The 22824-nt window shown below is 42.1% G+C and overlaps 1 protein-coding gene across 1 annotated transcript in view; it reads left to right on the top strand.

The window, feature by feature from the left end:
• The window catches only part of LOC145393725 (uncharacterized), an 86508-nt gene that overhangs the window by 20994 nt on the left and 42690 nt on the right, over positions 1-22824 (top strand). The window contains exon 2 of the mRNA XM_080267769.1: positions 15210-15475. Within this exon, the coding sequence (XP_080123895.1) occupies positions 15210-15475 (266 nt within the window). The remainder of the gene's footprint in view (positions 1-15209; positions 15476-22824) is intronic.

The following is a 22824-nucleotide window of genomic DNA, read 5'->3' as shown; positions in this document are numbered from 1 at the left end:
CCATTGTCAAGCCCCTTTTGCAGCCTATTTTCCACATCTGAAAGGCAGAATAAGACAAAACTACGGGCTCAGCATCCTTTCCATAGAACTTCGTGACTAGCATCATATTCCAGTATTAATCTGTTGCCACAGGTCAGAACTGATGATAGAGGTGGCAATTTTACGCCAGGGAAGAGTGAACGGGGTAGTGTGGAGGCAAATGGGAGGCAAGACCAGTGTACACCTCACTTCTATGTACTACAGGGAGTGGTGTGTTGGGGGTCTTACGTGACATCAGTGTATTTGTTTGTCTTGCGTCTGCTGTGGTCGGATTGCCATAATGGGCATGTTCCTACAAAGTAAACGTGAGATGTTAACCAATACATTAGTGTCACAGAAGACCACCGACGCGCCATCCCCTGCAGTGCCTGGAAGTGGAGGCGGTTGTACAGCATGCCACATTTGAGTCTTGGACAGCATCAGGGTGTAGCAGGGACCTGACAATTGGTACTGTACACCTGACTGTCTTGACGTATTCTCATGACTGGTGGTGGCAGTGACATGAATGAACGGGGGTTGCCAGTTATCAGCTAAAATGGCCAAGAAACTATTCCCGAGATGGTCATATGACTGATTAAAGTTTATCACAGGTCAGAGAAAAGGAATATATAGAAAAATATAAAGAGGGGGAGGAACCGGTACATGATTCTGATTAGGGAAATAAAGAGGGAGATAAGATGCATGAATGTCAGGAAGTGTAACTGGACCTCCACTTCTCACTGATGCTGCTATAGGTTCAGATGTGGCGCATTATAATGCGTTTACTTTAAGCTGATCAAGATCTCTAACGCCTTTCAGGTCGGCTGATGACCTAGGGTAATCTAGTTTGAGTGAAAGATTGATTTGACTGGCAACCAAAGAGACTTTCACCTGCCTCATACTTAAGGCTGTATTAAGTATGTAACTACGGCTTTGTATTGAAATTATTAATTGTGGGAGTGGTTCAGTTCCTTCAGACAAAAACAAGTCAAATATAGGCATTGACCCATGGCTAAAGTTGATTAACAGACTGAACAAGAGTTGCATTTTTTTTTTTTTTTCAGTTTTATATTTTATAATAATTTATGGTGTAACTTATATACTCATATTGAATCATGCGTTATTTTGTAAACAATTATTACACCTGCGCTCTCAGAGCGAGAATGTGTATATATCATGTTTTTAGCGGTGTGTGTGTGTGTGTGTGTGTGTGTGTGTGTGTGTGTGTGTGTGTGTGTGTGTGTGTGTGTGTGTGTGTGTAGCAAAACAGCGTTTTTTTTTCTTTTTTTTTTTTGGTGGAAGGGTGGAGTTACAGCCCAAATACAAAACGTTTATTATTTTTAGAATAATATGTCAGCGGTCAGGGTCACAGGGCTGGATCAAACGTTGCCCTAGTAAAACCACTATGTCCAGTTTAGACCAAACTTGGAGGAAGAGTTGACGGCAGTGCAAGAATGAAGTGACTCTATTTTGAGAACAGTCAGAAGTGACTCTATTTTGACTGTTTTGAGAACAGTCAAAGGATAAAACCACAGAACAAAATCAAAGTTAGATTAATGAGCGTGTTTGTCAGCAAAATTACTCGAATAGATTTTAGCCATTTTTAACCAAACCCGGTGGAATTGTTGAGGGTTAGCCAAAAAATACACCTATTGAAAAAGTAGGTCAGAGGTCAAGGTCACAGGGCAAGGCCAGTTTACATGGACTGTATCTGATTTAAATCAAACTTGTGGCAGGATTAAACGTAGAGCAAGAAGAAACAAATTACGTTTTAAGAACTATCAGTCAGAAGTCAAGGTCACAGGGAAAGATCAGAGGCGAAGGATCTTATTTGAACCACACAAGGTGGAAGATTAAGAGATGAGGCAATAATGAAGGGATTCAGTTTTGAGAACAATTAGTCAATGGTGGGGGTTACAGTACCAGGTCAAAGTTCGACCTGTGTGTCTTAGTGCGAACAATGTAACTTAAGCAGTTTTGATTTCATTTAGATCATACTTGGTGGATGAGTTGAGTATCACTTAAGAGGCTGATCTGTTTTTTAAAACTATGTCAAAGGTCAAGGTCACATAGCAAGCTCAGCTTAAACAGTTTTGATCCAGTGTTGACTAAACTTTGGAATGATGTAGGTTAAAACCAGGATAGCTTCGATTTTGAGAACAATATGTCAAAGGCCAGTGGTCACTTGGCAAAGTCAACTCACACACTTTTGATCTGATTTGAATTAAAGTCGGTGGAAAGGTTAAGTGTTCGGCAAGAATAAGTAATTAAATATTAAGACTTTTGTGGACGGCAGTGTTCACACTAGGCCAGTACTCGTATATTTGGGTGGGTCATCACCTGCGACAGCGGCGGCCCTCCAGGTGGGGGAGCGGGACTAGCGGAGTTGCACTTTTACGGTTGGGCTCTGTAAGCACCCTCTGGTAGATGTCTTTGAATTCAGGCCAGTTTTCGGCCATATGCAGTGGATAATTGTTACCAGAACACTGTTCGAAGCCTCAGGATGCAGCATTCCCAATAACATACTCCCCCTCCCCTTCCCCCTTTTTTTTTTTACTCAGTATGTACTGTACGGCGTGTCATCTTCAAAGTCTGTCCTGAATCACGAGCTAAGGAAGCATATTTTTAACATATCTTGCAAATGAGATAAAAGAAACTTCGTTAATAACGTTGGTATATTTCAATTATTCTGTGACATAAAGCCACTGTAAAGAATATAGCTAGGGTGGCTAAAAATCACATTGCTATAAGATTGGAGGCAATATTACGAACTTAAAACTTGTGTCTACTTTATCATGTGATGAACAGGGACAATAGGTTGCGAGCGAATTGCTCTGTCTCCTAACTTTCATAACGAAAATAATAGAGGTTACTTTCTTATTCACTCTCCGAATGATCATATACTGGTATTTTTACCGTAACAGTAATGAACACGTCTTATTTGAGGGGGTCTTTTTGTGACCCACGGTGGGTCTTCCTACATTCCTATTTCAATGGGTCTTCATTTGTTTTGAGGGGAGTCCACTCCCCCCCCCCCCACCATTTCGGAAAGGTAGAAAATTATGGTCAAAGTGCAGACTCGAAAGACTCGGCCCGTATAGAGTGGTTGATGGGAGCGGGTGTTGAACTCTCAGAGCGCTTCCTGTTATATGATGAATTTGCAAGGTATTCTGAGGGTCTCTGAGCGCCCAAAAGAGAGGGGGGGGGGAGGTAATCTTTATTACAGTATGGTTGTAGGGACTGAGAAAAAGATCGATATTTTATCAAGTTATACAGTAGTGTAGGCTGTGTGGAAGCCCAATACTGTCAAAAAGTTAATTCCATCAAACCTAGACATACAAGCAAGTTCTTTGCCACAGGTTATCGTGGTGATTCATTTATACTTGCATCCATTAAAGAAAGAAATCGATACAGAAACGTCTTTAGGATATGCTTTTATTGCTGCCAGATATTTTATCCAGCTTAAGTGAGTGCCCTAGTTGTGGGCGCATTAAAGACAATTTCAGGTCTGTTTTAGGTCTCTCCTAGGCCGAATGAAATCGTCTGGAGATAACAAGAACATAATAGGCTAACATAGACTTCGCCGCGCTGAAAGGTTTGGATAACTGTACAACTCTACTGACATCAGTTGTGCCGTTTTAATTTGAATTAGTTAACCGTTTGCATGCATAAGGAACGGATGTTGATTTTGGCTCTTGTTTTCCTTGGATGGAACAGTTTTGCGGGATTCTGGCCTTTAGTTCTTTCATCCTCTCCCCCCCCCCCGGCCAGAAAAAATTTCAATATGAGGAAATACTATTTTTTTTTTTCATGTTAGGAAGAAGGAACCAAAGGCCGCGAGCCCGCAATAACTGTTCCTTGCAAGAGAAAAACAATATACAAGACAGCCAAATTCAAGATCCGATCATTTCGAGATGCCTGGACACGCCGCGTTTGAAAGACTGGAGATCATAGCTAGCAGGAAATACAGACAGAGGGAGACAGTTCCAGAGTTGACCTGTTGCATAAATGAAGGACTGGGAGTAACGGTTAACTCTTGCATTAGAGAGTTGGACAAAAAAGGAGTGAGAAAAGTAACCCCTTCAGAATTTTAGTGACTTACATTGATATTTCAAACTTTCACCTTCACTTATGACTTTTAGCTTTAACCTGTAGCGTGCAGCATCAGATTTTGCCTGAGAGTCGATAGGGAGTCGACAGTTTTAACATTTGAATTCTTGCTTCACATAGGAGGCGAGGAGCCTGTAGTCAGATTTCAGTGGATTTACAGTAGCTTACAAAGTAATGACGATTTTGGTGTGACTCTAACGTACCACATCCGCCACCGTTGTTCACCACTACCACCACCACTTAAATACTTCCACTCAGTACCCACTCTCACATTTTTCCAGTTCCTTTCCTAACGGAGTCTCACACAGCCTACTTACCTCCCAACAGCCTGCCTCATTTCCCAACAAACTGTCTCACTTCCTAACAGCCTACCAGGAACCTACGTCACCTCCCAGGCTCCCAAGACCTGCCTCACCTACAAACAGTCTGCCTCACCTTCCATCAGCCCACCTCATCCGAACGGCAAACCTTACTTCCCAACCACCACTTCGCCTCCCATGAGCTTACCTCAACTTCCAAGAGCCTACTTCACCTCCAAAAAGCCTACTTCACCTCCCAAAAGTCTACCCCACTTCCCAACAGCCTGTCTCACCTACCAACAGCCTACCTCACCTCCCAACCGCCTAACACAGCAAAGCGTCATGGCTATACTGGAATGGCGAGCGCTGGCAACTCCTCCATCGCTGCCAAACGTCACACACATTTCTTTTCGTTACAGTTTTAGGTGGAAATGAATGATGACTGAAATGTGTGAGGTGGTGAGGGAGCGTGAGTCAGTAGGAGGAGGAGGAAGAGTAGGAGTGATAATGGAGAGAGGGAGGGAGAGAGGGAGAGAAGGAGGAAGGGACGGTGGGAGGGAGAGTTGAGGTATGTGTGGAATGCAAGGCCAAGGTTGGTGGAGACCCCGGGCAGTGACGCTTCCCTATACACTGTCCCTATACTGCCCTTATACTGTCCCAATACTGTACCTATTCTGTATGTATGATGCTGGAGTGGGACGTATTCGCGTGGAGGCACTGATATGACTGGTCAGCTCCTGCCCAGGTATACAAACGCCCGTCCCCTCGCTCCCTATCCCCTTGAAAGGAGGATGGTGGATCGCAGGAGGACAGCTTCAGCCTGCAGTCCACTGGGTTCACGTTCAGATAAGCTTGGGTTTGCAGCTGCTACTACTGCTCTCTTTACTGCTTTTATGCTGTCCTTGTTGTGTTATATAATACCCTTGTACTGTCACTATACTGCCCTTGTACTGTCACTATACTACCCTTGTACTGTCACTATACTGCCCTTGTACCGTCATTATACTACCCTTAAACTCACTATACTGCCCTTGTACTGTCATTATACTGCCCTTGTACTGTCATTATACTACCCTTGTACTGTCATTATACTACCCTTGTACTGTCATTATACTGCCATTGTACTGTCATTATACTACCCTTGTACTGTCATTATACTGCCCTTGTACTGTCATTATACTGCCCTTGTACTGTCAATATACTACCCTTGTACTGTCACTATACTGCCCTTGTACTGTCACTATACTACCCTTGTACTGTCACTATACTGCCCTTGTACCGTCATTATACTACCCTTAAACTCACTATACTGCCCTTGTACTGTCATTATACTGCCCTTGTACTGTCATTATACTACCCTTGTACTGTCATTATACTGCCCTTGTACTGTCACTATACTGCCCTTGTACTGTCATTATACTGCCCTTGTACTGTCACTATACTACCCTTGTACTGTCACTATACCGTCCTTGTACTGTCACTATACTGCCCTTGTACTGTTGCTATACTACCCTTGTACTGTCACTGTCCTGCCCTTGTACTGTCCCTGTACTGCCCTTGTAATATCACTATATTGCCCTTGTACTGTCACTGTACTGCCCTTTATACTGTCAGTATACAGTACTATCCTTATACTGTCCTTGTACTGTCACCATACTGCCCTTGTACTGTCCTTATACTGCACTTTTACTCTCCTTGTACTGCCCTTGTACTATCCCTGTACTGCCCTTATACTGCCCTTACATTGCACTTGTATTGTCCATATACTGCACTTGTCCTCATACTGCCCTTGTATTGTCCCTCTACCACCCTTGTACTGTCCCTATACCTCCCTTGTACTGTCCCTATACCACCCTTGTACTGTCCCTATACCACCCTTGTACTGTCCCTATACCACCCTTGTACTGTCACTATACCACCTTTGTACTGTCACTATACCACTCTTGTTCTGTCCCTCTACCACCCTTCTACTTTCCGTATACTACCCATGTATTGTCAATATACTGCCCTTGTACTGTCACTGTACTATGCCTGTAGTGTCAGTATACCACCCTTGTACTGTCACTGTACTACCCTTGTACCTTCATTGTACTGCCCTGGTACTGTCACTGTAGTGCCCTTTTACTTTCACTATAATACTCATGTACTGTCCCTAAACTGCCCTTATACTTCCCTTGTACTGTCCCCATACTTCCCATGTACTGTTCCTATATTGCCCCTGTCTTGTACTGTCTCTGTATTTCCCATGTCCTGTCCATATATTGCCCCTGTCTTGTACTGTTTGTATGCTTCCCATGTACTATCCCTAAATTGCCCTTGTCTTGTACTGTCACTATACTGCCCTTGTACTGTCCCCATACTGCCCTTGTACTGTCCCTGTTCTTCCCTTATACTCTGCCTGTATACTGTCCCTTTACTGGCTGGCCACTTGCCCTATGCTGCAAGTATGCCGTCTCTACTGCTCTTATACTGTCTCTGTACTGCCCGTGTACTACCTTTATACTGTCCCAATACTGCCCTTTTATTGTCCTTATACTGTCTTTATACTGTCTGCAAGCTGCTTTTACACTGGCTCTATACTACCTCTAAACTGTCCACATGCTATTTTATTGCCTTTGGTTTGCTCGTATACTACCTTTATACTCTTCCTGTACTGTTCTTGTAATTTTTTATGCAAGAAAGAAAGAACCAATTCCTGCAAGCCTGCAAGTCCTTATACTGACTGTATACTGCTCTTTTATCGTGTCTATACCATCCTTGTGCTGTCTTTTATTCTGATCTTATATTTTCAACTGCACGTGTAATGTCCATATACAGTGCTGACCATTTGTTGTCACCATATTCAGTCTTTATTCTGCTCTTATACGGTGTTGCCCTTCAACTGCTCGTATATTGTCCCTGTAGTGCCTCTTTACTGCTCTTATACTTACCCTGTAGAGATTTTGTAAGGGCACTGCAGTCTTTGTACACTGTCCTCATAATATCTATACATTTTCCCAGGCTGCACTTGCATATATTATCCCTCAGCATCCTGTGCCCCTAATGAAGCCATGTGATCATCATCATCAGTACAGGCCGTCCTCGTTATAATGATGGGATGCGTTTGGGAAAACCCTTGAGCTGAGGTATCGTTAATCATGGACATTATAACGTAGAAAGGATAGGGATGTGTTGGAGAGCCTTGGGATCCCCTCCTCCAACCAACTTCAGAACCCAACCAAATGAGTCCAAAAACAAGTTTCCAAATCACCTAAACCCCCAGATAGCTTTAAAACAAGATAAACTAAGCCTAAAAGCAGTTTATAACTCACCTAAACCCAAAAATCATATATAAAAGTAATCAAAAATAAGCCCGGAAAAAAAAAATCAAATTTAGTAAACTGTACCCCAAAATGACAGTGTTTACCCCACCAGTGACTAAAATACATTAATCTAAGTCTAAAAACAGCTTATATCAACCTAAACAAAAAATGTAAGTCTAAAATATCATCAGTATTAGTTAAAAAAGAAACCATTGGAAAAAAAACATCGGATAACCGGGGACTGGCCATCAATAGGCAGGGAAGACTGTTAATTTTTTTTACATCACCATGGCGAGGTATTGTACTCGTATAACGGTTGATCATATGTCTGAGTATTCCTGTATCAGCATCAGCATCATGAATAATCTTCATCATCTCAACCTTATTCCCACCACTAAAAGGAAAAGGGGAGGAACCAAATTATAAAACAGAAACGTGCAAAATATCAGAATTTAAGGACGTCTTTTTTTTTTTTTTTTTTTTTTTTTTTTTTTAATGTGTCTTACTCTGGGCATAGGCTTCACAGCCTGCTATCAAGGCCCAGCAGTCCTCCTACATACCATACACCTCTACATGTCTGGCTATAGATAGATAGATAGAAGCACAGTATTCAGCATCTGAGCTCTTGTCATTAAAAGTATTGTAAACCAGTAAACACTGTTTAAACTGAAAATAATACAGAAAGCAAAGACACACAAAAAAGGAGTCATTGACTGCGTACAAACTTACCATGCCTATAAGAACCATAGCTAGATTATGGTAACAGGAAGTGTCAAAAATGGCTATGCCATTCCTGGATGCACACCTGCACCCTTTTTTTTTCCATATAGTATTTGAAGCCACATTGCACAAAGTCAAGACATTAATGCCTTTAAAGGTAATATCATTGTTAGCTTTCGGCTCATCCATCATGTCTGGGCTACAGTACTTCTGTAGACCACTCCTTTGAGATATTGTATCCCCAGGGAAAGAAATCTGGTGGTGAATATCATGGGTTGTGGGAACCGTAATCCCATGGATATTAGTAAATCAAAGAGCCAACATTGTTTCAGCAGGTCTGTGGCTTGTTGCTGTTCATGTTGGAATCACCAGTAAAGTTTGTTTCAGGTAATGAAACAGTTTGGATGACAATATCTTGGCATACAGTCCAATTTATGGTACCCCTAAAAAGTGAGGGAAGAGGGGGGGCCAGTATGTGGTACCAAGAGAGAGAACACACCATACTCTTACTTTTTCCTAGTGTAAAGGTCTCTCATGCAACATGTGAATTTCCTGCACAACAGATCTTGCATTCTGGCTGGTCATATATCTGCCAAGATGAAACCATGCTTCATTCACCAGTGGAGAAAATTGTATTGATCCTATCTGCTCCATGTTCATCACTGAACATGAAACCACCTGCAGTAGTGTAAGCTTTTTTTTTTTTTTTTTTTTTTTTTTTTTTTTTTTTTTTAAACCACACTACAGTACTCATATTTCCACTGTTGGACAAGGTGAACATTATATGAATGGTAATTTAGCTGTGTCACAGCCATATGGGCACTTACACATGACAATCCTAATTGTCCATGAGATTTATGTAAGTCATTGTTTGGAGGAAACACCACTTTTAGCCTCACATTTTCCACTTTATCATCAATCAGAATACATAGTTTTCCACTACACTTCATATTGGTGGCACTCCCAGTTTCCCCCAAACAAGAAACAGTCACATGATCATCATTTTATTTGGAACTTAAGCATTGGGATAATTTGTATGAAATTCTTCTGCCACTCTTGCTTTCAGACAGGTAGAAAAATAAATTCAAATCATAAACACACATTGATCCTGGGAAATATGCATCTTGCTGTGATGACAAAAGCCTACTGTTATCGACCTTAGTAGAAGACACTTTCATTGTCAAGTGTGTGATTCACATTTTACAGATGCCATGTGCACCCAAAAGAATAAATTAAAAGCATTTCACTCAGCAAGAGAACCTCCGAAAACTTTAGTTGTTTGATTTTTTTTTTTATCACTCTGTTTACCATAAGTAGTCTAGGAATAGCATTAAAAATTCAGATTTATCTCGTGAGGTTTTTGCAACTTATTAAAACTTTTACAGGAGTCCTTGCAAATTAAACAGACATAAAAAACACTGACTACTGTATTAGCTTCTGTGAAGTTGCACTGGGACTTCTTTTATCCAGAGAGGGGCTAACGATTTGAGCATATCTAAATTATAGAATGCGTGGTTTGTGGATTAACAAATAAAAGGTGATTATTTAAAAGGCAGCCCCTGGTATCTGAAGGGGTTATGTCAAGCAAAGTTAGCTCAGAAATTCCCCCCCCCCCCCGAGATATCAAGGTGGTTACAGCATGGGTTATAATGGATTTTGTGAAGCTGCCATTGAGGTTTACGTATGTGTGACTTTATTCACCTTCCCCAAATTACATAACCATTCATGATATACTCATTACACACATATAGGAGTCTAATACCTGCAGCAGAATTCAGATAACAGTCAACAACACATGGGTTATATGGAGTTACGTGAAATGGCCGTAGCATATTACTCCTATGTGAATTTGTCATCTTCCCCCAAGTACATATCTAGTCATAATAAATTCATTATACAGTTGCAACAGCACAATACAAGCAACAGAGTTTAGATAACACTCAGTAACACATGGGTTATATGGGATTATGTCAGGTGGCTATAGAGGGTTACTCCCAGATAAATGGAAATACTGATTCAGTTAGAGAATTTCTTGACACAACAGGCACACGTTCTGTGCAGCCATCAGTGCTAACACTGAGCACCCCTGTCTCTACTGTATGTGTAGAGCCACACAATACAACTAGTCCCCACACAAATATTACCAGACTCTCTTCAACAACATTCCACCTCTAGTCCCCACACAAACATTACAGGACTCACTTCAACAGCATTCCACCGCCAGACACCCCATCACTGACAATAAAGAAACACTTACATACCCATATCACATGCAGGGCAAAACCATACCTTGCTCATAATAGTGTGACACCCCTTCTTCCATCATCCACCCATCAGAGGCATCCTTAAGTAGAGCTGATGGAGTTCTCCTCACTAGGACATCACCCAGCCCCACATAATTACCAACTTAGGTTTAGGTAGGCTGGAATCATGGAGGAGTACGTGCCTTTCTTGTAGAATGGGTTCACAGGACTTAACCAACATTTTAAATCATTGCAACACATGCCGTGTTAAGACACAGACACAACATCAGCATCACAGAGAACGTATGGCATTATCCCACAAGAGCAGTTGCCTACCTGTGGTCGATGGGTTTGCTGGGCCAACCATGGCTGGTGTTGAGCAACAACAATAACAACAACAGTGGATTGAGTTAAAGGTTTTTGTTGCAAAAAGTACAGTTCGATACAGACACACTCTTTAAGGGGTTAGGGTTTTTTTTCAAGAATACTCCCCCAGTATCCCTGCTTGTTGTACGAGGCAACTAAAAGGGTTGGCGGAGGGTTAGTGACTCTCCCCGGAAAACAGCTAACTAAAAAGACGAACAAGAAGCCTCAGACAAGGACTGACCAAAAGATGACGACCAAGGACCGGACAAAGGACATGGTACGCATCACAACATGGAATGTAAGGGGTGCGAATGATGAGGTGAAAGAGAGAGAGATTGTCCAGGTGCTTGAGGGTGCAAAAGTGGATGTATGTTGAGTAACTGAAACTAAATGGAAAGGTGAGAGTGTAAGAGAATGGGAGTATGGATGGGGTACATGTGCAGGAGTATGTGAGAATGAGAGGGCAAAAGAGGGAGTGTGTATTGTTGTGAGTAAAAGGTGGAAGAACATAAGAGAGTATGGATCAGTTGGGTCAAGGATTGTGTGGGTAAGATTGAAAGTTGGAATACAAATGTGGGCGATTGTGTGCATGTATGAGCCAACGCAAGATCGTGCAAGCAGAGTGAGAGAAGAGTTCTGGACAAATGTGGAAGTATGCATGGAAAAGTTTGGAAGGAATGAGAGAGTGTTTTTGATCGGTGATATGAATGGTAAAGTAGGGAGTGTGAAGGTGGATGGAATAGTTGGTGAGTGGGGTGTGCCTGCTGAGATAGATGAGAATGGCAGTGCGTTAGTGGACATTTGTGCTGGGAGGGGGTTGGTGATAGCCAATACCCACTTCAGGCACAAAATGATCCACATGTATACATGGCGAGTGATGAGAAGGGTGGGTGGTGAACTGAATGAAAGGAAGGCAATGATTGATTATGTGTGTGTGGATGAATGGATGCGAAGATGTGTAATGGATGCAAGAGCTTATAGAGGTTGGGGGAGTGGAATTACTGACCACTACTTGGTGGTGCCCAGAATTAAGATCCAAGTAAGATGGAGAAATAGAAGAAGGGAAGGATGGGAAGAAGGAGTAGTTGCAAGGAGAGTGGAAAGGTTACAAGAGGATGGGAAAAAGGCAGAATATGAGAGAGGAGTGGAGGAACTATTGGGTAAATATGAATTGGAGCAGATGGGGGACGTGGAAGGTGTGTGCAGGATATTCACAGAAGAAATATGTGCAGCATGTGATGTGGTGTGTGAGGTGAAGAGAAAACGGAGGGGGGTGCAAGGAACAGCATGGTGGAATGAAGAGGTGAGACAGGCTGTGGCACAAAAGAAGAAAGCATACAATGAATGGATGAGATATAGGGGCGTGGAAGGAGTTGAGAGGCGGAAGAGAGAGTTATATGTAGAAAGGAAGAGAGAGGTGAAAAGATTAGTAAGAGAGAGTAAGAAAAGTGTGGATGAGGAATTTGGAAGGAATTTGAGTGTAAAGTGGAGGGACTGTAAGAAAATGTTCTGGAAAGAGGTAAAGAGAGTAAGACAGGGTGGCAGTGAAGTTAGCAGGGGAGTGAAAGATAAAAATGATTGATTACTGGTGGAGAAGGGAGAAAAAGTGAGCAGATGGAGAGAACACTTTAAGGAATTGTTGAACATAGAGGATGGAAGTAATGCGAGTATAAGTGGTTGGGGAGTGGCTGGGAGAACGAGGGAGATGAGAGGACAGGAAGAAATCAGTAGGATAGAAGTTTTGGAAGCAATGAAGAAAGTTAAATCGGGGAAAGCCCCAGGAGTTGGTGGAGTGTGTGGTGAAATGCTGAAGCATGGGGGAGAGATAGTAGTAGAATGGATGTGGAAGATGTGCAGATTGGCCTGGGAGGAAGGTAGAGTCCCGGAGGATTGGAAGTCAGGTATAATTATTCCCTTGTACAAAAGAAAAGGGGAAAAAGAAGTGTGTGGTAATCATAGGGGCATTTGTCTTCTTAGTGTAATAGGAAAAGTGTATGGTAGGATACTTATTGACAGAGTTAGGGAAAGAACAGAGGAATTAGTTGGAGAAAAACAGGGAGGCTTTAGGAAGGGAAGAGATTGTGTAGATCAGATATTCCTTCGTAGATCTTTAGTGGAAAAGTTTCTAGAGAAGGGAAAGAAGTTGTATGCGGCTTTCATGGATTTGGAGAAAGCATATGACAGGGTGGATGGACAAGGATTGTGGAAAGTATTAAGAATATATGGAGTAGATGGGAAGTTGTTGAATGCTGTGAAGAGTATGTATGATGGTGCTAAGGTTGCAGTGCGTGTGGATGGTGAACTGAGTGAATTTTTCTCTTTGAAGGTTGGGTTGAAACAGGGATGTGTCTTGTCTCCATGGTTGTTCAATCTGTACATGGATGGGGTTATAAAAGAGGTACAAGGTAGGGTAGTGGGTGTTGGAGTGGCCCTGGTGAGAGAGGGTAATGTTTGGAAACTCCCTGTACTGTTGTTTGCAGATGATACTGTGTTGTGGAGTGAAGACGAAGGGGAGCTGCAAGGCTTGGTGGATGAGTTTGGGAGAGTGTGTAAGAAATGGAATCTAAAGGTGAATGTAGGGAAGAGTAAAGTGATGGTCTTTGAGAGAGGTGAAGTCAGTGAATGTACAGTGAGGTTGGATGGTGAGGAATTGGAAAATGTGAGTACGCTTAAGTACTTGGGTAGTGTGATGAGTGAGGATGGAAGTTTGGAGGGTGAAGTGTTTGAAAGGGTACAACAAGGATGAAAGGTTGCTGGTTCCTTGAAAGCAGTGATAAGAAACAGGGAAGTGAGCATGGAAGTGAAAAAGTTACTACATGACAGTATTGTGATACCAACTCTAATGTATGGAAGTGAAGCTTGGATGTTGTTGGAAGGACACAAGTCAAGAGTGAGAGCAGTGGAAATGAGTTATTTAAGAGGAGCCTGTGGAGTCACATGGTGAGACAGGCTGACAAATGAGGATATAAAGGAGCGTTGTGGTGTGGATGTGGATGTGATAGGAAGCATTAGGAGGAACACACTGAGGTGGTTTGGCCATGTGGAGAGGATGGAGAGTGAGAGACTGATGAGGAGAGAGTATGTGAGTGAGGTGGAGGGGGGGAGAGGGAGGGGGAGGCCAAGGATGAGATGGAGGGATGGGGTGGAGAGGTATATGAGATAAGGGAGTGTGAGGTGGGAGCAGGGCAGTGAAATCGAAGGGGACAGGGCGACGTGGAGGCGATTTGTTTGTGGCCACCCCGTATGGGATTGAGTCATCTGGCAATAGATAGATAGATAGATAAATGGATACTTCATATAGTTGAAAAATAATTTTCATAAGGGTATTGTTTTGTACTGGGAATTCAGATGTGAGAATATTTAGATAAAGCGTTTTGGTACAAAAATGAAAATCTAGATATTGGTCATTTGAATACTGGGGGTTTCTTGTTCATTAGGTCATAGAGGACAAACAGCTCAGTGGCATACTTCTAGGAAAAACATAACAAAATCATGAGGGTTGAGTCTTTTTCATGGTTACTCAGTTGAGAGAGAGTGGGTTCTCTTACCTACCACTGATAAGCCGGTGGGTGTGGTGAGATATAGTGGTGCACCCTCACCCTTCCTCAGTGGAGAGACTTCAGTGAACCATTCACAGAGGAGAGATTCATGGGCTGGGGCTGTCCATAGCATTTCTTTCAAATGAAGCCATCACTGAAGTCTTGGGGTTTGAATATGACAGTGTCTTGGTGGAAGCTTGCAGACTGGGAAGGCTACTGTATTTTTTATAAAGGCTCCATCATGCTTGCATGGATCGGCCTTGGTCATCCTAAAGGGGGCTGTCCACTCTGCTTGATTTTTGGCAGCCTTCCTGTTCAGTCCCTTATCCCTGAGGTCACACTCTATGACCTTGCCCCAGGTGTTTTTCAGTCTGCCTCTCGCAACCCTACTACTGACTCACATTTTTCACTTTCTTCATGAAAAGGTAAATTGAGATCATAGAAGGTGGCTGCCTCATTCATCTTGGTCACCTTGGATAGACAGAATATTGTTAGGCAGTGGAATTTGATGAAAAGATTTACTTGACTTAGTCAGCTCAAAGATTCTCATACAGGGTATGTCATAATTAAAATGTCATTGTCATCATCATTATTACATTCGTTTCTTTGCAGACACCTACTCTTTGCCAGTAGACGCAACTCCAGCAGCAGCAGCAGCAGCAGCAGCGGCAGCGGCAGCAGCAGCGGCGGCGGCGGCAGCCAGGCAGGGGGGCGACAGTGCGTGCGAGGTGTACCGTCGCCCTGTCTTCGGCTCACCCCCCGCCGTCTCTAGAGTCAGACGCCCCGACCAACCTGCCCGTCTGCCTGACCAGCCCACACGCCCGCCCGACCATCATGACCACCCAGCAGCCAGTTGCCCCTGCCCTCTCCACACCTCGGTAATCTTGCTGATGATTTGTTAGATATGTTAGTCATTTATGAACTGTATTAAGTTTTGGTGAAACTGGTGGCATATCTGTGTACAGTACCCACACCAACAAATGAGTGAGCATATCTTCTTTCATAATGAGCTTACAGTAGAGTGATATCTTGAATAGCATGTCCATTTGATACTGGCAGGTTACTGTACTACATAAAACTGCACCGTAAAAGTACAGTATAGCGGAAAATTAGAAAGGCCTGATTTCTTTTGGCCACTTGACCAATCACCCATTTTCCCCCTCTGTACTTCTACCAAAAGTACCCTGTACACAATGCCAACACACAAATGCTATAAAGATGCTGTATGCTGTACAGTACTGTACTGCACACATCCTCAACAGTTACACACACCAAATGCACAACATACTCAAAGGACACAGCAACCACACACAATGCACGCAAAAAGCATTGACAAAACACACATTGTACATATGCAAAACACGCACGCATGCACGCACACACACACACACACACACACACACACACACACACACACACACACACACACACACACACACACACACACACACACACACACACACACACACACACACACACACACACACACACACAAAAGGCAAAGTGGGCACATGTGGAAGAAGAACAGAAAGAAGTGGTCAGCTTAAGGGAACTCAGGAAGAAAGGGAAATGAAAAAGTAAAAAGTGAAAGAAAATGTAGTGAAAATATTGAAGAACTAAGAAAAAATAGTGAGAGAAACTGTAGAAAAGAACAGATGTGTGGTAATATTTGGAAACGGAAGAGAAAGAAAAGGTTAGATCGGTGAGACTCGAGAGAGACTTGAATGAAGTGAGAAAAATATTAGGCAAGATCGATCCGGAAGGAAGCAAATGGGAAAGAGAAATTGAGGAAGTAAGGAGGATAGGGCATTATAGGAAAGGGGATGCAAGACCAGTGAGATTTAAGTTGTTATCAGAAAGTGTAGTAAATGACATACCTAAAGTGACCTGGAAACTTAGTATAGAGGCAGGGATGGGAAATATTATAATAAGAAATTATTTCAATGAAAAAGGAAAAGAAGTTTTAGAATCTTTGAAGGAACAGGTAAAGGAAAAAAAATGACAGGAGGACAGAGGAAGAACATAAAATTTTGGGGGGGAGAATAATGGATATGGGTGGTAGGTGGGGCACTCACCATCCACTCACTTGATGTAGTGCTGGTCTCAGGTGTCTGTCCTTTCCTCTCATCCATCCTTCTTTCCTTCCATCCTCTTCTGTTTTTCTTTCCTTCATTCTTTCCTCCTCCTTCTGCCTATGAGTGACTTTACACTCCCTCTTCTATCTTTCTTTCCTTCATTCTTTCCTCTTCGTTCTGCCTGTGGGTGACTCTGCATTGAGTGACAAACCAAATGGTTTCCTGTACACCAGGAAACCATTTACAATGCTGGGTGGTAACCATATAACCAAATTATGGCAGCTGGTGGTTTAGTGGGTAATTACAGCACTCCAGTCGGATTGAACCAGTGAAGGTTAATATCCAAGGGATGGTTGGGGTTTATTGCTCACATATTGCCACTCAGGGATGAGTGAGGCTGGTCACTCTCATCTTTAATGTCAGGACCAACTTCCCTAGCCCCGGGCTTCTACGCTTCTCGTGGGGCAACGTAGGATTGGATGATGGATGGATGGATGAATAATGGATATGAAAGTAAGGAAGTGGTATGTGAGGAACTAGAAGTGAAGGAAAGAAGGGGGATGGTTGTGAATATGAAAAAGAGAAGAATGAGTAAAGATAAAACTGGGTCAGTAAATCTGATAATCATGTATAGTAATGTAGATGGATTATTATCTAAGAAGGGGGAAATTGGAGACTATGTAAATGAAAAGAATCCTGAAATTGTTTGGATGGTGGAGACTAAATTGCCCCGAGATGTTCATACAAAATTATTTGAATGGAACAATTATAATATTTGGAGGAAGGATAGAGAAAGCAAGTTTGAGGGAGGTGTAATGATTCTAACCCGTACTGACTTAAGAACAAAAGATGTAGAAATTGAAAATACCATGGCTGAACTTTTGAGAATGGAAATAAAGGACTGTTATTGAGAAAAAATAGAGATAATAATATTTTATATGTCCCCCCAAACTAGGGCATGGACAAAAGAAGATTATGAACAGTTAATAAGAGTATCCCTTATAAAGCCAAAAATGTTACTTGAATGAAGATACAGAATAATAATCATGGGGGTGTTAACCATAGAGAAATTGATTGGGAAAGTATGGATGCCAGGAACAATGGGGAATCATGGGGAAGTAAATTGATGAAATTGATGATGGAAAACATTTTAACATAATCAATTAAAGAAAATACAAGAAATAGAGGAGATGACGAACCATCCAGGCTCGACTTGGTATTTACAAAGGACCCAAACGATGTGAAGAATATAACCTGCCAATGCCGCTTTGGTAAATGTGATCATCTGGTTATTGAGATGGAAGCTGTGGGAGTAAGGGAAGGAGAAAGAGATGAAAAACACAGAGAAAATAGATATAATTATGGGAAGGCAGACTTTGCTTCCCTGAGGATCTTTTCCAAAGGGCGGACTGGAGTAAAATGAATGAGATCACAAATGTTGATAAGAAATATGAGTTTTTGATCGAATTATGTAAAACAGGAGTTAGTAAATATGTACCAAAATTCTCCAAAACAATGGAAAGGAAGAAAGAAAGGTTTAACAATAGGTGTAGAATGGCACTTGAGGCAAGAAAAAGAGCATGGAAAAAAGTGAGAAGAAGGTTTAGTGAAAAGGCTTGGGAGGAATACAGGCAGCTAAGAAATGAATATATAAGGATGCGGAGAGAGGAAGAAAGGAAGCTAAGAAATGAATATACAAGGATGCGGAGAGAGGAAGAAAGGAAACTCGAAAAAATATTTTAACTAAATGTAAAAAAGAACCTAAACTTTTTAATAGGTTTGTAAATGGAAAATGAAAGTTAAGGACAGTATGATACGATTGAGGGATGGACATGCAGCTTACGAAAGAGAAGAAGATTTGTGCGAAATAATGAACAACAAGCTGCAGTCTGTCTATGTGTTGGAAGAAGAATTTAGGGAAATGGAACCCAGGATGACGAGAATGGTGGAATTTTCAGTTGACATGACTGAAGTGCCACGGCTGATGAGGGACTTGGATGTGAGGAAAGCAATTGGACCAGACAGTGTGGCTGGATGGATCCTGAAAGAATGTGCTGACCAATTAGTGTGGCCTGTTTGTATCATCATTAAGAGCTTTCTGGATAATGGACTGTTACCTATAGACTGGAAAAGAGCAAATATTATGCCAATCTTCAGGGGAGGAGATAGGGATGATCCACTTAATTATAGACCTGGATCACTTACTAATGTTGTTTGTAAAATCTGTGAGAAAGTTATTGGAAAAAGATAGATAAAGTATTTTGAAGAAAATTAAGTGATAACACCAATACAGTCTGGTTTTAGGGAAGGAAGATTTTGTGTTACTAACCTGTTAAGTATCTGTAGTAGGATAATAGATGTCATACAAGAGAGAGAAGTGGCAAGGGTGGATAGAGAGGATCTTTTTGTGTTGGATGATAGAAGAACAGGTGGTCATGACTTCAAGTTGAGGAACAGTATGGTAGATGTCTTATTGATCTTAAAAGGTTCATTTTCCCGAATAGAAGCATAGGTACCTGGAGTGACTTAGACGAGGAGGTAGTACAGGCAAAAAACATTTTTATGTGTTTAAAACTAGACGAGATAAATGTAGATATGGAAGCAGGACAACACAAGCTTTAGCTGAATTCCCATATACTACAAATAGGTAAATACAAATACAGCTACCGCAAACCGACTTAGGACCTCCCTCCACAAGGTATTAAAAAACACAGAAATCATGTATATCACAGTGTTTGTTCATGAAATGCCATTCATTGGTAGGAAATCATGTTTCCCTTGTTTTTCAGGACCAGTTGGATGCATTTTGGCATTCAATCACTTAGATCTCTAAAGTAATCTAAGGACATTTCTTTGCACCAGTCATTTGTTAGTTCTGTCTTGAGGTTGTCCAGATTGGGTGTCGACTTCTCTGCCATGATTTTCTTCATCTTTGCCCAGCAGTTTTCTATCGGATTTAGATCTGGACTGTTGCCAGGCTAGTCGAGGACTTGAATTTGATTATCCTGAAGCCATTTTGTCACCTTTCTTGACTTGTGACATGGAGCTGAATCGTGCATGAAAAAGTTGCACCCATGAAGAGCAAAAAAAGTTTAACAAATGATTTTCAGAAATTGAATGTACCGGCCACCATTCATCATCAAGTTCTTAGGATGAAAGTAGAGGCTTCCCCTTCCCATCTCACCTGAGAAACACCCCCATACCATTACTGATTGTGGGTGCTTAACAGTCGGCACTGTCTAAGCAGGGTCATATTGACTACGGGAGGCAGGGTGACGAACCTTGGCAGAACGCACCTGGAGCACTTGAAATATGCTTTCATCGGAAAACATAACTTTTCTCTACTCATCCGATGTCCAGTATGCATACTTCTTGGCAGACTGAATGTGCTGCTTCTTCATGCAGTCATTGAGAAGCAGTTTCTTGGTTGTGGTGTGGTTTGGCAAATCCAGCTCCTTCTGCAAGCGGTGTTGGATAGTTCAAATTGAGACGTCTTGTAACAGCTGGAGATTCATTCTCTTCAATTCTGCTGGTGTCAGTTGATTCTTGATTACTTCCCTCTTCAGAAGCATATCTGTGCCTCTGGAAGTCGTCCTCTTCTTTCCACCGCCTTGCTTGTGCTCTGGTACGACATCAGGTGGCAGGCCATGTGCTGCAGCAACAATCTTCATGACGGTTGACTTTGCGCGTCCAGCACGTTCACAAATCGTGTTGATAGGGACATTATCCTGCCTCCATGCAATGATACGGACCCTCTCATCCCTTGAGCAGTACTTTCTAACAACTTGACTCTAGGAAAATAACTGGGCAAACAGTAATGCATACGAAAATAGAGGGAGGTGCAAGCTCGGAGTGACGGGAACATATACTCCCGCTCTTGCTTCTGGGCAAGCACTGACGTGCTGAGTATTTCATCACCTCCCGCCAACACCAGAGGAGTTACCAGTTACTTCTTGCCCAAAAAATTTCCTTGGTAGAGGTGGAAACACAAAGCAAAGACAGACAACTCTCCCATAGCAATTCAATATGTAGGTCCTAAGTCAATTTGCAGTGGGTGTAGGTAAATACACACACACACACACACACACACGTCACCGACAGAGCGAAAAGAAAACCAACCTATTGTCATTATGTGAATGAATACGTGAGTGGTGGTCCCGTCTGATATTAGTGAAAAAAACATAGGTTTCGATCGTTCAAGAGTACAAGACACAATGGAATTAGAAAGTTTTCGTAGGTTGCATCATGACGGAAAGGGATAGTTCATTGTTTACATCTGGTGACGGTGAATTTGCGGGCTTCTCCGATGAAGATAAGAGTAAAGGAAGTACTAAACTGAACCAGACCAGACTAGCAAGAGTGGAAAAAATGGCAGAGATGAAAGTCTATCTATCTATCTATAGTCCGACACCCTAATCCTGCAAAGGGTGGCTGCTGACAAAACGCCTCCAAGTCGCTTTGTCACCCACCATTTGGCTACCCTCCCCCCAGCTCACTCCCCCCTCCCTCATATACTTCTCAACTCCATCCCTCCACCTTATCCTCCATCTTCTCCCTCCCTCTCCCTCCCCCCACTTCACCAAAATATGCGCTTTTAGTCAGTCTTTCATTCTCCATTCTCTCCACATGTCCAAACCACCCCAGTGTATTTCTCCTAATTTTCTCAGCCACATCCACATCCACCCCACAACATTCCTTCACTTCTTCATTTGCCAGCCTGTCCCTCCATGTCACTCCACATGCTCCTTTCAAGTAACTCATATCCACTGCTCTCACTCTTGACTTCTTCCCCTCTAGCAAGGTCCATGCCTCGCTTCCATGCGTCAGGGTAGGGATCACAATACTATCATGCAGTGACTTCGTAACTTCCATACTCACCTCCCTATTTCTCATCACTTCTTTCAGTGAACCAACAACCTTCCTTCCCTGCTGTACCCTTTCAAGCACTTCACCGCAAAAAGTTCCATCCTTACTCATCACACTGCCCAAGTACTTGAATGCACTCACATCCTCCATATCCTCACCATCCAACCTCACAGTGCTTTCTGTGACTTCATTCCAGGAGTTATAAAAGGTATGGTCAATAATTAGAGAGTTGCAGGAATGGACCTTAGAACAGGAGAAAGAGATTAAGATAATGCAGAGCAAATTGGAAAAGTGTCAACACACACAGTGCTGAACAAGAAAGACAATTTACAGAATTAAAAGTGAGTAACGAATCTGCCTCAAATGAAATAATACAGCTCAAAAGAGAAAGTAAGAGGTTGGAAGAAGAAAGGGACAGGATGAAAAATAAACTAGATGAGCATGAATCAAAATCAAGGATGCAAGATGAACACATTAAGGAAATCAATGGGCAGCACAAGGGGTGGAAGAAAATTCAAGAGGAAGGAAATATAAATTTAAAAGAGATTATAGAACAACAAAGCAAGGAAAAGGTGGAGAAGGAAGTGGTTAGGGTACTAAGAAGTAGAGAATATTTAGTCAGGGACATAGCAGACAAGAAAAAATGCATGATAATCTCATGAGTAAAAGAAAAACGTATGACAGTAAGATCAGAAAAGGAAAAAGAACTGAGTGAGGCTAAAGAGGTTGTATCAGTAGCTATGGAGGGTAACAGTGAAGCTCAAGAAGAGATTGAAGAAGTGTGTAGGCTAGGAAAATACGAGGAAGGAGGGGCAAGGCCAATTAAAGTAAAGTTTAAGTCTCAGGTAATGGTAAATGAAATTATCAACATTGTTTTCGTTTTCGAAGAGGTGAAACAGGCTGTGGCACAAAAGAAGAAAGCATACAATGAATGGATGAGAAATAGGGGCGTGGAAGAAGTTGACAGGCGGAAGAGAGAGTTATATGTGGAAAGAAAGAGAGAGGTGAAAAGATTAGTAAGAGAGAGTAAGAAGAGAGTGGATGAGGAATTTGGAAGGAATTTGAGTGTAAAGTGGAGGGACTGTACGAAAATGTTCTGGAGAGAAGTGAAAAGAGTAAGACAGGGTGGAAGTGAAGTTAGCAGGGGAGTGAAAGATAAAAATGGTAGATTACTAGTGGAGAAGGGAGAAAAAGTGAGCAGATGGAGAGAACACTTTAAGGAATTGTTGAACGTAGAGGATGGAAGTAATGCGAATATAAGTGGTTGGGGAATGGCTGGGAGAAGG

Source organism: Coenobita brevimanus, chromosome 25 (assembly GCF_032717465.1).
Source record: "Coenobita brevimanus isolate Jiangsu-jjx chromosome 25, ASM3271746v2, whole genome shotgun sequence".
In the NCBI taxonomy this organism is placed as follows: domain Eukaryota; kingdom Metazoa; phylum Arthropoda; class Malacostraca; order Decapoda; family Coenobitidae; genus Coenobita; species Coenobita brevimanus.
Note: the sequence above shows the minus strand (reverse complement) of the source record. Positions and strands in the feature narration are given on the sequence as shown.